Below are 17,639 nucleotides of genomic sequence, written 5' to 3' on the forward strand. Positions count from 1 at the left end.
GAGCAATGGACACAAACAGATGAGAACAGCTCAAAATATCTTAGGATTCAGTCAGGATACACACACCTGTGTGAACAGCTCTGTACTTTGGCACAGAATTGTTGGGAAGACCAAGGTACCAGGATATACCTACATGTCTCAGTATGTAATTACTATTCATGGAAGATGGCTGGATATCAAAGAAATACAGGGAAAACCACATTGATTGTATCTGTTTTGCACCATTGTATCTCAGGGACTGGGACTCAAAGACCTGTGGTAAGTATATGAATGCAATGCCAATACTTAGGGATATTCCTCAGGCCAAGTTTCTCAAATCAGGTGAGAACAACTAGGCAGAAAGATGCACCAGTGTCCTACGGATACTGTATCTTGGAATATTTTAAGGGATCATTCTGACATAGAACAAATCTAGGACTGGGAAATCACAAAGCTCATCTCTTCATGAGTTTCAATTTATGCCCTACTACCATTGCCAAAGGTTAATACAACTTTTCCTAGGCATTCACTCTGTGTTGCAAGAATTTATCTTACAAAGAACCCTAGTCAATAGAACTAAGCTAAGAGGAAAGAACTGAGATTTGAGAATCAATACCATCAATGGAAAAAGAGTCAGAGAAATAGAGAAAAATTACAGATGCCACTAAACTACCTAGATTTTGGGTTGTTACAGTTTAAATTTGGCTGAGCAATGGGATCACAGTGCAACAGAGTAACTGTTCCAGCTGCAGAAAAAGTGGAAGTATTTCCACACAATCATGTCTTCCTGAATAAATTAATGAGGGGAAAAAAGAAAACATTTGCTTTCCAACTGGGAAGCACAAATGTAATTACTGTAGATATGATACAAACACATACAGCTTATTTGACTTCATATTTCAGATCACAAACTAAATGCAAAAGTAGGGCAATTTTTTAGAAGGACATCTTTTGGGGCTTATTTTTGTTGTTGCCATGGTGGGTTACTGTAATTCTCTGGAGGATCAGACATTTGACAGGTCTCAGACTCAATAAGCTTAATTAGATGAACAATCAAGCTCTGGGAAGACAGAGAATCCCAAATCCAGGACCACCAAAAAAAAAAAAAAAAAAAAAGTGTCATTTTGACCATTAAGGCAAATTTTCTTCTAAAGTATTTGGCATTCATCTGTAGATTTGACATACTGGACATCTAGTCTGATTCAGGAAGATGTCAGAGTGTTGCTACACTAATTCAGCTAACAGCTGAATATATAATACATATAACACGCATTCTGGTTTTTTGGACAGCACCAAAACATTTTTCCTCAAACTGTCAGTACTTTCTGGTAATATTTTCTTTATCTAGTCTATAAACAAGATAAAATATTTTGGCTAAATTAAAACTAGTATTGCCTCTGTGGCATGTATTTGCATGTTAGAACAACCTTTTATGTGATTGTCATATAGAAGTAATAAAGACTGCCACAGAAGAATACTTCTTATTCCTCTCCCCTCTCATAGATCTCAAAGATTATTGGTGGGACCTTGGGTGGGAATTAGATGGCCATGGCTACTTGCATGAAGATGCTTTTCTGTGTTTATTTCCTTCCTTAGCTAAATTTCTTCTTTCAACCCTTCTTTTTTTAGAAACATTGAACTTCTTTTTTTTATTGCTGTTAAATCACATAGTGCTGTTTATTCTGCTTTGTTACCTTACATGTCTTCATAAAGACCCATTTCCCTCTTTCTTGATGCCAAGCTGACGAATTCCAGTGCTTGACAGACTGCCACTGACATGGGCTTGAGGTACTTGGTGAAATTAAAACTACAGCTCACTCAGACTGAATGCAGTGTGTTGCAAGAGCTCAAATCAGTTTCAAAAACAAAACAGGATCAATGGATACTGGAAGCCACAATATAACCACTTTTGTTTGTTTTTTTTTTTTTTTTCCTGTCTTTTCTCTATTCTGTCCTCAAAAACAGAATTTGGAAGACAAAAAATCCCTACAACACGTCCATGAAACTCTTTGAGGATGAGGCAAGTCAGAAATAAACCACAGCTTCACTTTTTTCTGTGGGAAAGCAAAACTCAAAGTACACAGCAGTTAAACTCTAAGTGTAGTGGCAACATTTATGTCACTTTTATATCAAGTCAGATCCTATCCCATCATCCAGCGTGGAAACACACGCATTAACATGAGTATTTTTGCACAAATTCCAAAGTATGTTTGTTAGTTGATGACTTCATGTATGAAGGTTTGTATGTCCACGGATACAGGGGAACAAAACTTGAGTGTTCATATTTATGGTTTCCCAATCCTATAAATATATTATAGATGCTGTGGCCCTGCAGTGACAAGCTACAATCAACTCTTGATTTCATCAACTTGTCATGCTTTAATCATCCCTCTTGGCAGATCTTTCAACATATGTCACAGTGCTGCCTTCAAAATGTGCTTCTCCAATTCCGTTTTATTAACCCTGTCTTTTTCTATGTTCTAGGCTCATTATGAAATGCAGTAAATCTGTCAAAGGCACTTTATATGCTGTCTCCAATTCATGCTGATAGGAAGCATCTGAGAGCTCATTTAAGTCCCACAAAATGAGTGCAATATGAAAAAATCAAAATCCACAAAAAACTACGTGACAAGAACCTTGGTGATCACATTCAGCCTGCAGGGCTAATCAAAAATCAGTTATCTTGGGTTTTATTATTGCCCACTCGGAAGCACATTCGGATAGGAAAATATTAAGACCACAGTGGGATCTGGTAGCACCAAGAAAAAAATCCCTTCAGCAAGCACATCAAGCAACACATCTTATTACTGGTTCCAAGTTGTCCAGCACAAGATCCATGTGCCTTTTCAGGGAGACAACTACATTCAGCCAAACTTCTTCTCTTGACTTCAGAAGCAAGGTTTCAGAAGTGAAAAGATGATCACAACAGCCTCAAGTCTGAGGGAAGGAAGAGATTGTTACAGGAGCACAAGAAGGCAGAAGCCAAAGTTTTTGCAGGGAGCTGAAGGGCGGAAAGAAGAGGAAATGACATGCCAAAATCATTCTGCAAGACACAGAGTGAATTTGGGGGAGGAGGACCCAGGCTCTGCAAAGCACAGAGAACTAGTGATTTTCTCTAAGAAGGCTCCATTATTAAACATTTGTAAATCACTGAAGTGGTACAATATGAGCCATGTAGAGGAACTGAGCAGGGGTAAGTACCAATTTAAAAAGAGAGAACTTGTTGCAATGACTCAGAAATCTCAGTTAGATCTGCTTTTGAGTTTTCCTAATAATCACAACACTGCACATTATTTACAATATCAGTGCACATATCAGCTGAAGAAAGGATACATAATCCTTTCCTAATTTCCCCAGTGATGCTACTATTAGACCATCTAAACTTACTTTTTCTTGTCTAATGCATTATAAATTAAATAAAGCAAAGTTGGAAGAGGTAGTATCCCATTAATAACAGTTAAAAATAAACAAGCTTTCAGAAACAGAAGACGAAAGAAAAGTTACAGAAGGAGAAAACTATAATGTTACTGATTAAAAAAAAAAAAACAAACAAAAAACCAAAAAAAACCCCCAAAAACAACATAAAAAACAAAACAAAACAAAACAAAACAAAAACAGGCAAAAACCCACACAAAAAAACCAAAAAAAACAAACAAACAAAAAAACCAAAACCAAAAAAAAAAAAACCAACAAACAAACCCCAAACAAACCAAACAACAAAAAAAAACAACCAAACCAACCAAATTATCAAGAAGAACTTTATATCCAGAAATAAGGCTGCTTTTTTCAACTGTATTGGGCTGACTCATAAAAGCTATTAACCTTCAGTAATTCTGCCTTTATAAGTGAAGACTAATACAGATACCATAAACTATTTCTCCACATCTAAGGCAATCTTATTTCCTAGGCTGGTCAGCAGGTAGCAAAATAGAGCACAGACAAGTCAACTCAGTCCTCTGCTTCAGTCTTGGGAAATCTACTGTCTCCTCATGTTCAGCAATAAAGCCAGTGAGATGAACTTCAGCATGCACAAAGAATCTGGATACAATCTTGTGAGACCTTCTGTTTCAAGGACAAGATGGGAATAATATATAAAAATCATCAGTCATGGGTGGGAGCTGCCCTGTATGCTTTACATCAAACAAATCCTTACTAAATTTTGTCTTTAACAACTCCAACAACCACTGCATTATCTGAGGAAATTCCTCATCATAACAAGCTCTTGTGTGTTTTGTGTAATTCCTTTACAAATAACCTTGAGCCTTCTGTATGTCCTCTTAATATCTCAGGAGAGGATCTCACTTTCCACTCCTCTCTTCCTCTCCTGCCTGCCTTCCCCAACCCCCCCCATCTCAATTATCTCTTGCTGTCTTCTGGGTGGTTATGTTTAATCTCAGGATTAGGCAGAAGCCTGCAGTTTGCTTTGAACAGCTTATCAGCTTCCAAGAGACATTTACAGGGAGAGAAAGACTCCAGTTTTGATAGCAGTAATTGTATTTAGCTTGTAAGATACAAGGCTATTTATCTCACGGCTGGGAAATCACAGAGGGAGAGAAAGAAAACGATGTCGATAAAAAAACTAAATAAAGCAAAAAAGAGAAGAGAAGAGAAGAGAAGAGAAGAGAAGAGGAAGAGAAGAGAAGAGAAGAGGGAAGAGAGGAAGAGAAGAGGAAGAGAAGAGAAGAGAAGAGAAGAGAAGAGAAGAGAAGAGAAGAGAAGAGAAGAGAAGAGAAGAGAAGAGAAGAGAAGAGAAGAGAAGAGAAGAGAAGAGAAGAGAAGAGAAGAGAAGAGAAGAGAAGAGAAGAGAAGAGAAGAGAAGAGAAGAGAGAAGAGAAGAGAAGATCCTAGAGTCCCTTCAGCAGAGGCGTGAGGTGGGAAATGGACTTAATTGAACAAAAAGATCATGCCAGTTGTGGAAGGAGACTGAAAATAAAAAGGGAAAGGTAATAAATGCCTTGAATAGGGCAAGAAATTATCTGCTTCAAAGCAAACTATGAAATCCTGTTCAATAGTCACAGTTGTGTAAAACTCATGGAATTTTATTTGTAAAGATAGGTAGAAACATTTTTAAAGATACTGAGAAGCAACACTGCATTTAAAGACGGCTGGATCCGTGGACATCCACATTTCTGGAAATGAAATCTGTTTTTTTGTTTTTCATTGAAACTTACAATAGTACCCAACATGGATTGTGAGGTGTCATGGAACACTTAATACTTAGACCAACTTCAGGTTCCTCACTTATAAAATGCCCTTTCCATTCCATCTCTAGAGTATTCAGTCAGTACTCTGCTCTCACCAAAAGAGCTTCATGCTTCATTTTTCCCACCTCAAAATTCCTATAAAATCTCTGATTCTGGCTTAAGTTCTCCTACTGTACAACTCCAGTTTTAAAGCATCTACAATAGGTTTGGATGGGCATTTATGAAAAAAAAAAAAAATAGATATTTGGAATCTTATTAGGCTGCAACCAGCATTCTAATTTGGTACAAGCAAACAAGCATACAAGCAGGGAAGAGCTAGCATCATCTCACTGAGAAACATCCAGCACTTGGCAAAAGTATCAAATGGGTAACAGCAATACAAAAAATGCCAGATTCCTACTATTCCAGTATTTTTAACCTTAGAATACTTTGCCTAAAGGAAGAACAAGATGGAACCAAACTTTCAACCTTATCAAGACAAACACAAATACTTCAGGTTCTTTCCACCATAATAATTAATTCTCTACAGTTAAAACAGATGAGATGAAAAATACATCTATTTTTCCTATGTTATTGAGATGTAGTATATCATTTCAGCTGTCCCAAAACATGCCTCAAAATCCTGGTATTTTCTCAAAGATGAGCGATCATAAAGAAAAAAAAAATAAATTAGAAGAACTGACAGTCATTAGATTCTTTCTAAAGCTTTTGCTGCATCACCTTACACTTAAACATAGAACTATAACATCCACCTGACAGTCTGTATTTCTTTGTGAGCATGTAGTTAGACTAGACTAGAATATTTGGAAAATAGCTACAATGATTATCTAGCTCAATCAGGGCTGGCCAAAAGTCAAAGCATGTTCTTAAGGGCATTGTCCAAATGCCTCTTAAATACTTGGGGGCATGAGGCCTGCTGACAATCTCTCTAGAAAAATGGTTCTGTTTGGCCAGTCTGTCAGTAAAGTAATGCTTCCTGAGGTCTATTGTGAACCTCCTCTAGCAGACCTTTGAAACATTCTTACATGTCCCATCACTAAGTACCACGGAAAAACAGCTCAGCACCAGTCTCTGCCCCCACTCCTCAGAAAGCTGTAAAGAGCAATGTCACCCCTAGCCTGCTTTTCTCCAGACTCAACGACCCCAAAGTCCTTAGCCCCTTCCCATAGGACATGATTTCCAGCTCTGCCACCGGTTTTGTTGCTGTCCTCTGGATATTCTCATGGATGCTCACATCCTTCTCAAATTGTGGGGCTCTACTGTGAGGTCTCACTGAGGTGAGACCACACCGATGCTGAATAGACCAGGACAAGCACTTTTTGCCTGGCTGATTGTGCTGGTTTTTATGCTCCCCAGGACATGGTTTGCTGTTTACACTCTCAGGGTCCACAAATGACTCATACTGAGCTGCTGCCCACCAGCACTCAAAACAGATCCCTTTCTTCAGGGCTGATCTCCAGCCACTCCTCTCCTAATTCATAAAAATGCCTGCTGTTACTCTGCCCCAGGTGCAGAATCCAGAATTTGTTCTTGTTTAATTTTAACCCTAATTAATTATAGTCCAATTCTCCCATCCAGTTAGAATCCACTGCGAGGCCTCTCGTCCCTTGAGGGGGTCAACAGCACCCTCCCAGTTTAGTCTCATTAGCAAACTTCCTACATCCACTACCTTCCCTTCATCCATGAGACAGAATACCTTCTCCACAGAGGAGTGAATACATAGAACTGTCCCCAGAACTGAACCCTGAGGAACAGCTCTGGTGAACAGCTTCCAGGCAGATGTAGCCCCATCCACCACAGCCCTTTGAGCTCTGTTGTTCAGCCAGCTTCCAACCACAGCCAGGCAACTTGTCTGGAATGGTGCTGTGAGGAATGGTATCAAAAGTATTACTAAAATCCAGGAAAAACCACATCCACCACCTTCCCTTCATCCACAAGGCACGTGACCTTACAACAGAAAAACATCAAATTAGTTAAATGGAGCATTCCTCGTGTGAGCCCATGTTGAGTGTGCTTTGTGACTGCATTATTCTTTAAATGCCTTTAAATAGCATACAGTATCATCTTCATAATTTTTCCAGGATCTGAGTTTACACTAGCAGGTCTGTAGCTCCCTGTATCTTTTCTCACACCCTTCTTACAGACTGGAATAGCAGTGGCTAAGTTCAAGTCAGCAAGGACCTCCCAGACACCAAGACCCTAGTGAGATAACTGAGAGGGGTCCTGCTGCTACATCCTCCAGCATTCCTTCAGTTAGCTAGAAAAATTATTGAAAGAAACAAGTAAGAACTCAGCTAGTTTTCTTCTTTATCTTACATAAGGTGCGTGGCACAGATCAAGCTACTTCAGATCTTTCCAACAAGCAAATGAAGAAACACATTTTAGGAAGGCGAGGTTGATGCTTTTTGCATTTTAGATAGGTAGGAGAATCTAAACTACTATCACTTTGACCTGTTTATAGAAAGCTTATTATTTTAGACAAAGACTTTGTCTCACGTAGACTAACAAAGATGTAGTTCAAATTGCATTGCTTTCAAATGAATTTGAAAAAAGCAGATATGCCCAAAAGTTCAGGAACATTCAATCCTTGGAACTGGAGCTACTCTGAAAATCCCAGCACAGATATCAGGGTCCCAGAATAAGCTTTTTCTTTTATAGGTCTGCACTTATTTGCCACACTACCTGCCAGAGCAGTCAGTTCTGCTGCCAAGAGGAAACTGTCCAGCTTTTCCAGAAACACAACTTCCTCCCAGAAATGTACTTCAGAGACCAAATGAAATAGAGGAATAGAGCATGAAATATTTTTTCTTTTATCCATAGCAAAAAACCCTGTAGAATAATGTAATTTGAAAGGGCAAAGACTGAGAGATAACTCAAGAATGATAAAGGGGGAAAATATAAAATATGTACTGTATGGATGAAATAATGAATCCTGATAATAATCCAGTTTAATACTGTCTTATTTCTTCTTACTAAAATGTAATAAAAAATCCAGGCTACACTTGTCTTGCTAGATCATGCATTTCTTTAAATGACAGCTCCTTCATACCTGTTGCCTTCTTTCCTTTAATCTACTCCTTTAAAACATTACTTCAATAAGTTCTTAATTTTTTTGTCATGGATACTCTTGCTTTACAGCTTCTCTTCACATAGTTTTGGGTTTTTTTCTACTGCAGAAAACATAGTTTTCCTGGATGAATGAACAGGAATATCAAGCTTGTTTTGGCATACACTACAGATCTGGCATCACACAAAGTATTTTTTTGCAAGGAAAGACAGTGAACAAAGTAAAAAAAAAAAAAAACAACCTCTTCTGCCTACGAACTAATAAAAACTTAGGGATGGAGGTATCTCAGTTCTGTGTAAAGACAGAAGATTTTTAACTATTCTGAAAATTTCTGTAAATTGTCTCAAATTTGATGGGTTTCATTTTAATTGAAACAAAAACATGTCAGATACTTCCTCTTCTTAAAGTCCGGATCCAAAATTACTCCAATTTTATCATTAAAATCTAAATTGGATATAGAGAAGGCTCTACCCAGGAACTGACAAGCAGGAAAAGAACAATGACCAAGCACAACCTGTTTTCTGGGACATAAACAAAAGGATGAAAGCATGTGAGACAACAGAAGGGAGGCAGCCATAGAAAACTATACTTTGGACTACAGCAAAAAGTTTTATACCCTGACTGAGAAAAATTCAGTCACATGGTGATAACCAACTTAGTGAATCAAGCATGAAGAAACTGGCTATCAGTACAGCCTATGGAAAAAGCTCATCTCCTTATTGTGTTCTTGAGAGAGAGAAGAAAGGGCAAAACTAATGCAAATAAATCACAAACAGCTCAATGGTTTTGGCTGAACCACAACAGCTGAACTGCAGATAGCAGCCAGATTAAAAATACGGGCATAATAGGAACCTGTGTAGCAGCAGAGCTCTAATGCTACATTTTTTGACATCTCCCAGTTCTTTGTTTCAGACACCTGTACTGGGCCACTGTTCTTACTGTCTCATAACAGAAACTCTGGCTCTTTGAAATGGTTCTAAAGATGAGAGATCATCCCTAGCAATTTGGATTATTTCAGTCACAACAGTCAACTTCAGCTCCAAGTTAATTCACTCCTTCTCCATTTTTCTCTGACCCTTTTCCTTTACAATAAAGTATAAAGTTCACGTTGCAGGTGACTGGAATGCAACTAGATGCTATAAACCCCAAAATGTCAGTGCTTGAGTTGTAAGTTTGTTGTCATTCTGTTTTCCTTGTCTTTTATTTGAAGTTGTAAAAATAGAGCTTTGGAGCCTTTTGGTCCCATTGGGCTAGTTTCAGTTAATTTCAATTTAAGTAAAGACTGTATTTTAAGGAAAGCCAATATTCTCTCACTTTGCTCATTTAATGAATATCCAACTTCTATTTGCACTTTTCATTGAGCAAGCAATTATGAGTCTAATGTATAATCCTTCCACAAGTAATAAAACTCAGAGAGGAGCATGGAAATGCCATTCAGACTGCAGCCCTGACTGAAGATTGCACCACGTGTGATGACAAATACATAAGATAGTTTATAAAACTTGTAAACACTAGGTTGTAGCACCGTGTGGAAAACCAAGTACACATGGAATTGTTCATTTTACAAGCAACACACATGGTCTACAAATGCAAGGCTTTTTAAGCACTACAAATAACTGTATTTCCAGAATTGACACGATCCTTCCTATGTGAAACATAGGGGATTACTTAGCTACTATTACTCAGGTTTAAGATGAATTTAAATTTTCAGCAGGTTCCAGTTGAAACACACTGTATTAGCTTGAGTCCACCCAACCACAGTGCCTTTACAGAGCTGAATCTCTGCTGAACACAGGTTTGGTCTTGAAGTCAGATCAAAACAATAAACAACGATAAAACAATAGTGTAAATTTGGTTTGTGAAAGACAACAAGTAATTAATTTCAAAAGCTCCTATTAGGTCTTTTTTTTTTTTAAACCAATGCTTGGAAAATGGGACTAATAAGTATTGGTTTCCTGTAATTATTGGTTTATTGAATCTTTTCGGAATCTTAGGCATTCATAATGCCACTCTATTATATAGATATTCTGGCATTTAATATGAATTGACATCAAGCCACAGTCCTTTCCTCTGGGAAGGCTGGAACATTGCCCTCCTCCCTTGGTTATTTTTTGTTTGTGGATTGGTTTGCTTGGGTTTTTTTCCACAGCAATGTAATATCTTTTGGTTTTCTGATTTTTGCCCACCCCCACCCCCACCCCCTTTTTTTTTTTTTTTTTTTTTTTTTTTTTTTTTTTTGGCTAAAGCATTTGTTGGAATGAAGTAGGAAACAAATAAGAGAGAAACCTGCACACATGAACTATGGTCCCATAAGCCTTATTTTCACAGGGACAGGTTGAAAAATTCATCATCTACAAACAGATAAAAATTGAAATACATGCACAGAAAGGAAAAGGTGTCTGGAAGATAAAAGTGTTCTTTTTTCCTAGAGTACAACTGCATACACTCAGTACTAGCCCAGAACATAAGATTAATGCTGATTCCATAAAACCATACATCTTCTAATGAAAATATAGAAACACCTTTAGCCAAGGCAGAAGACCAGGGTACTGAGGTAGTCTCTGAGTATGATTTATTTTCCCTTTAAAAAAAAAATCTCCAAAGCATTGAGCTGAATATTTTGTTTCTTTACACCAGAGACTTACTATAGCAAGCAATATAAGAAGAAAATTTATTCATAGGGTTTGTAGTGACTGTAATTGGCTGCCAACTGGATTGAAGGTATTTTACAAAATAATTGATGAAAGGAGCAGAAGAAAGATCGTCAGTTGGACCTTTCCCAGCCCACTTTCTTCTCAAAACAATGGATAGAAAAGCTAGAATCTAACTCAGCCTATCTGTCATGGCATTCTTCGAAAAGAACTTTTTCACACAAATAAGGTTAATAATTGAAATGTATCCTTTTCCATATACCTGACAAAACACTGACAAAGGGACATATGTGATAGAGAGCAACATAATATAGATGACTCACACTTTAAAACTTTCCTGTGGGCTTTCTGAGTGACTAGAAGAGATGAAGTCATCCCCTTGGAGTAATGTATTAGTATGTCACAAAAATTAGTATATAACCTCAAGTTAGGATATTTCCTATACTTTCAGTTGAAGTTTCTTTGGAAAAATTCCTACACAACTAGCAAGAAATCTTCTTTCTGTCCTGAGTTACTACTATACAACCTAGAAATAAAGAACTGAATGTTTCTTAGACTCAGTATTGAAAACCAAGAAGATCATGGCTTGATCTTAGGCAACATAAGAATTGGAAGAACATGGTTAACACTGGAGATCTTTCCTTGTATTCATTCTTCCTTTTATAACCATACCCATCATCACACCTCAGCTATCTAGTGCACTGTCAGCACCACAGAGAGCAATCTGTTTTTCACCTGGAGTAAGTTGGATCCTTTAGCATGGTGACATAAAGTACCATGAGGCTGTGGTTTGCTTGTGGTGGGATAAAACATGTGCCAGTGTATCAAGAGCCAGTAATTCACTATTTCTGGTGGATTTAGGGTAATAATTTCCAAAGACACTGAATTTTCCCACTGCATTTTGACAGAAAGTCAACCAGGAGTTTTCAGTTTTGGTTGGATGGTGTGTTAACCTTTGTATCTGCAAACCTAAGAGGAAATTGAAATCAGATGATAAAAAAATACGAGGCAAGCATAAGGTCTGCTCAAATACTTGCTTAATCTTCCACATTCCTTAAATTTCTACTCTATATTTATATAGACAGTATTTGGGGTGTGGTTAGAGTCACTGCTCCTTTTCATAGAGTCTGTTCAAAACTTTTCTACCCTAAACATTTAGAAAATATCACAAGTAGCAAAACCAAGTTTGTCATTGAATGTCTTTGTAGCTCTGTGTAGAACCAAGATTCACTTAAGAGACCTCTGAAATAGCATGAATAGACCTGTGAAATATGTGCATCATACCACACAGCTGGCATGCTGATTCTTCCAGTGTAAAAGACCATTAGTTTGTTTTCCAAGAGACAGAATATGCATCAGCAGCCTCAGGAATTTAGTGTCGACATGAAGCAACAAAGATTTATATAGCAACCAGTTGTTATCAAACATTAGTTTATAGGTACGGAAACACTGAAAGAGAAAAACAAAAAGAAAAATATATGTACCTGTGGGGTAGTGCTCATTCACTGGCCAGCTGTCAACCTGAAGTGTTGCATTGCCACCATTCCTGGTAAAGCGTACTACATGGTATTTGCCATCATTGACAGGTGTGCTTTCCTCTTTAATTGAGATGTCCACTGTGCCAATATTGAAGACTACACCAATCTTGCCTTGCTCCTAAAAGGAGAGAAGAAACAAATGTTTTTTAAGTTGCTGCCACTTAGGAGAATGTTCTTGGGCTGTAAGTCCCTAGTGGGTAATTCTGCCGGTAGATGGCACTGAAGAATTCACAGAAGGATCGTTTTGAGCTTGGTAAGGACACATTTCATTGGTTCTGCTTCAATGCAATCACTTTCACACTGTTCTTTACAGCATTCACCTGAAGACAGTGACTCATTTGTTCCCGTAAAACATCACAGAAGACAGGTGAGAAACCAGGCAACAAAAATCAAGAGATGTGGATAAAGAGTTATTTGAGCAACATCACTACCGATTATTACTAGTCACTTGTTATATAAAATGCAGCCACAGACAGGCTGTTATCTCAACACCTGTTTTGTTCTCTTATTCTTCTTGGGAAACAAACAATCCTCACCCTCCAAAAAATGATTGTTGGATACAGCAGGAAGAATGCAGTTAGAAGATGAATGGAAATTGAAGGGAGCAGAAATGTCATTAGCTGACTTTGAAAATCAGAGGGAAGCTACCTAAAAGACAGGAGGAGCCCATCTTATTTTTCTCTGTCACACACACTTTATTGGCAGTGCCTTACCAATAGTGTTTTCCCAGAACGTTCCACCAGTCACTGACTGAAAGGAAAGAGCAGGCAAAACCTGTTGTAGTAGCCTCAACACTTCCTTCTGCAGCTCCCCTCAGGTGGTTCCAAGTAATGACCATATTTAATGACTTTAGGTTGCAAAATACACGCCCAGAGTATACTCGGATTAGATATATGCATTCAATACTACTGATTTCAACAGTGACAGAAATTCTTGTCACTGTACAATTAACAGGAATGCATATTCAAACACTCAGTAAGGAGAGGCACAGTATGCTGGTGTCAATTATAAAGGCATATTATGTCCACTGCATAGATCCAAAACTGGTACAGACAGGCAGAACTAAAATGTATCATAGAGGAAGTCAATACACTTGCTACCTACCCACACTATAAAATTGAAACAACAACAGAGAGTTGGTGGCCATCTTCTATGCAAACATATCTTCCTTGAAAAATAACTAGGATATAATAAAGGGTCATGGGACAATTCTGTTCCATTTACTTCATTACATATCTGCTTAGTGGGCAGAGGACCCCAATTTTCAGGGCTGTTACCCAAACTACATAACTACTATACTACATTCACGTTAGCGAATCTTGGCAGCAAAAAGAAGCCTCGCCTCTTGTACTTAAAGGCCACTTTGGATTCCTCTCCTGGATTTAATCCTGTCTCCAGGTGCCAAAAAAAATCTTTTTCTGAAAATCTCACCACGTTTCAATTTCTCAGAGAGGTCTTTCTGATTCCTGCTTTACCTTACATTTCAAAGCTTACTCACGCCAAAGTACTCATCACAAATTCCTTGTGTCTTCAATACCCTTCTTTTTTTTTTTGACATTTTCCTTCTAACACCATGCTTCCTGGTGTCAGACTACAACATTGTTTTAGGAAAGGAAAGCAAACAGACCTGTAGCTGAAGAGGTCATGAACTACTTGAAGTTTAGCACTGAAGCAGTAAGCATCTTGGCTTTTCTCTCCTTACAACAGTAAATTTTAGACTGTGCTAAATATATGCTGGATAGAAAGTTTCCTGTACGTTCACACTGTTATTATTTGGAGGGACTTTTCTTCAAGATATCAATATCATCTTTCTCTTTTCATGGAAATGTGAGGTAACTGGATTGCTGCTCCCAGCAGATACATGAATTCAGATGCCATTTGAAAGCAACCAGTGTTTCTTACGCTAGCCCAAAAATAAATGAAGCTTCAGTTAACAAAGATTTATTTCAGATAAAAGCATTGCTGGCACAGCTTTACCACTTATTTGACATATGAAGTAAGTGATCTCCCAACACTGTTTTAGTGAATCTTTTGCTGGCAACCACGTAATTATCTTTACCTGCACAGCAATTACCAAAGAACGCATGATTAATTTTTCATCAAAGACTCAAATAATATCCAGCGACCAGGTAACCTGGCTACTATTATTGTGGTTTTGAAGATATTGCCTAACAATCAGCCTTCTGGATGATCTCTCAATTTGCTTTTTAATTCCCATCAATACATGGAGCTTCTTTGGCAAACTGTGGCTGCTGTAAGAAGAGTCCACTTCGATGAAGGTATGGCATGAGCAGGTAAGATGAAGAGCTGCTCCTTTTCTAATGAAACAGATTACCACCACCACTGAAAAGGAAGGGATTAAAAGGTATTCAGCAGAGTGAAAGCTGCACACCTTCAAGGCTTAATGAGGCAAAGGTAAAAAACTTGCAGGTGGGGAAAACGATGGTGGGAAGTTCAATTTATCTCTGCAGAATGAGAAAACGTTTCTGATTTCTCCTAAGAGGAAAAGGAGATAGTACGTTTCACCATTTCCTTTCCCAGGGCTTGAAGGAAAAGACCTATTTAAAGGGCTAGTGATAAGAGGGCAAACTGGAAAAGAGATAAGATTCTGGAAGCAGAGGACTGCAAAATGCCAGTGGCCTTTAGTTTGATGGAGAAAAGAGGGAAATGAGCAAACTGGTGCCTGCCCTACCCCAAGAGGCCAGAGAAGACAGCCCTTTTAAAAAGTAGTGTAACACTTGCATTTAAGAAGTGCAAAAAATTGTCTAAAAAAAAAAAAATCATAGTTCTTATGGACAGCCTATTCCAGCTCTCTTCAGACGACTCTGGGGCAGAACTCCCTGTGCCTCTTAAACTTGAGTTTTGCAGAATCACAATTTCTGAGACTTTTATTTGAGCTGAGTAGGAACTTGTCCCGAAAATGGTTTTGTTCCAATTACCAGAATAAAACACAACACAGTATGTCAAAGGTAGGGCTACTGAAGCCAAACTGCACACACAGACCCCAAGATACAGTTTATTTATGATATTTTATATCTCCAGGGCACCAGACACTATGAAAAAATTAACAATCAGTTTATGCATTCCTGGCAGAAGAAAAAAAATAAAGCAAAGCAAAGCACAGAGAAAATCCTACAGCAAAGAACAGTGACTATGGACACAAGGGGCAAATCCACAATTTATTTTCAACATCTCTTCAATTCTAGCTTCTTGCTCTACAACACTTCATTAAAAACAGCTTTTACCAAGACCTACCTTCGTTCTAAATCTGAAAGACAAGCTTTACCATTAAAGTTTAACACTTCATGATGGACATAACCTTTCATTCCTTTCCCTGCACATTCAGCTGGAGGATTTTCTTTCCACATAACCAAACAAAGGTATTAACTAGACCAGTAAGTATGTGACAAAGAAAGATTTACCTTTGAGCCACTACCTCTAACATTCATTTCGTAGCTATAGGAAAAGAAAATCCTGACTATACAGAAAGGAAAAAGGTGAATACAGAGCCACATAGAGCAAACAAGCTCCATAGTCCAAAAGGGTTCAAGAGAATTTTAATAGACAGTGAAATTTTTTTCCTCTATATATTGGTATTCACTGGGTGCCCCAAAAAACTTTCCATGAAAAGGCAACCATTAATTAATGTTTTTGAAACCTCCAAGTGACATCAAGTGCTGGCACTAGGTCGTGGAAAACTGAGAACCATTTTATTTATAAATAATGAAGTGAACTCAGCATTCAATCTATCTTACTTTTCCTCTTCTTTCTGTAAGGCTACTGTGCCAAAAAGGATTTTAAAAGTTTTTCAAGAATTTGTCTTGTGCTGATTTGTCCCATAAAATTGGTGCCCTCAAAAGCCACATTACCATTTCATTCCCTACAGTACTTCTGGAGATAAACATTATGTCTCTAAGACTTTAGAAATACAATTATGATCACATAATGGAATGGTTGTAGATAAATTATAATAACAAAAAAACCACAAAGTAGTGGAAGAAAAAAAAGTTGTACAAGGCTTCTCCTTGACTTGTCTACTCTTTAGAGACAGTTTGGTACAGGCACAATTACCAAAAATTTTCAACATTATTAAATGACAGAGCTAATCTACAGCCTGGATCAGGAGATCAGCAATTTATTGCTTGCCCTGAAGCATTGCTTCACTTTGGGCAGCCTTTTATTTTACCTTTCTGTTAACCACATTCTTTATCTGTGACAGAGGAGTTATAAGATGCCTGTCATACCAAGCTCAACAAGCCTCGAAAATCCAGATACATTTTACTTAAACATTGTTTATATACTGCCAATTCAAACATTTCAGCCCTGAGAGGAACTACAATCTCAGAGCAGAGGTCCTAAGCTTTCCTCAGCTTCTACATTCAACTCCTTCAAAACCTGTTCCTTTCCTCTGAAGGGACCTCAGAACAGGTCTGAAGCCTCACATTTTAGCAGGTATGTTTTAACTTGTATCTCTTCATTCAAGCAGAACTAGAGCCTGTCCTGTGTGCAAATTGTCAGGCCTTTGCTTTCTCCATGCCTTTACATCTTGAAAGCATCTGTCTCTATGTAGCAGACCAGGTAGAAAGAAAGTAAAATGGGGTTGGCAGTGATTTTGTAAGATGAGCAGTTAGTGTTAGAGGGTACACATACATGAACAGTCACAAAGGGCTTTGTCCTTAGGATTTCTTTTTCTTAATCTAAAATTTAAACTGTCCACACTAAAAGTATATATTTTTTTCCCTGTGTGCAGAAAGCATTTTATTTCAAAAACCGAGAGAGAAAAGTCCAGGCGTTAGAACAGATCCCACTCTCAGCTGCATCAATGTGAATCAATAGCAATTCTGCTGAAGAAACTCAATTCCTACTAATGGGAGTGGAAGCAGAGTTTATCCCAGTATCTTTGTGTGTTTCATTTATTTTTCTGAAGCAAAATATAAAATTCGAGGAAGCATTGATAGAACATACCTGAAATCGGACTACAATCCCAGGCTGTGTTTTCTCACACTCATTTTATTGCATAATTTTTTAAATAGTGAGTAGTGCATGTACTGCCTCCTCCTCCCACCCTGGCTGGTTCCAACACGGCTAGACACCAGCCCAAACCTGGCAGACAATGCTCCTAGTTGCTCTGTCCTGCAGATGACTGTTGGTTTCACTGCTCTCATTCGAAATCGATACAAGCTCTTTCAGTAATACAACA

The 17,639-nt window shown here is 38.0% G+C and overlaps 1 protein-coding gene across 3 annotated transcripts in view; it reads right to left on the bottom strand.

Annotated features, from left to right (window-relative positions):
- LOC136362966 (neurexin-3-beta) overlaps window positions 1-17,639 on the bottom strand; it is a 351,965-nt gene that overhangs the window by 124,348 nt on the left and 209,978 nt on the right. For all 3 annotated transcript variants that reach the window (XM_066321974.1, XM_066321975.1, XM_066321973.1), the window contains exon 3: window positions 12,386-12,557. In XM_066321974.1, the coding sequence (XP_066178071.1) occupies window positions 12,386-12,557 (172 nt within the window). The remainder of the gene's footprint in view (window positions 1-12,385; window positions 12,558-17,639) is intronic.

The sequence above is a fragment of the Sylvia atricapilla genome, chromosome 6 (assembly GCF_009819655.1).
Source record: "Sylvia atricapilla isolate bSylAtr1 chromosome 6, bSylAtr1.pri, whole genome shotgun sequence".
In the NCBI taxonomy this organism is placed as follows: domain Eukaryota; kingdom Metazoa; phylum Chordata; class Aves; order Passeriformes; family Sylviidae; genus Sylvia; species Sylvia atricapilla.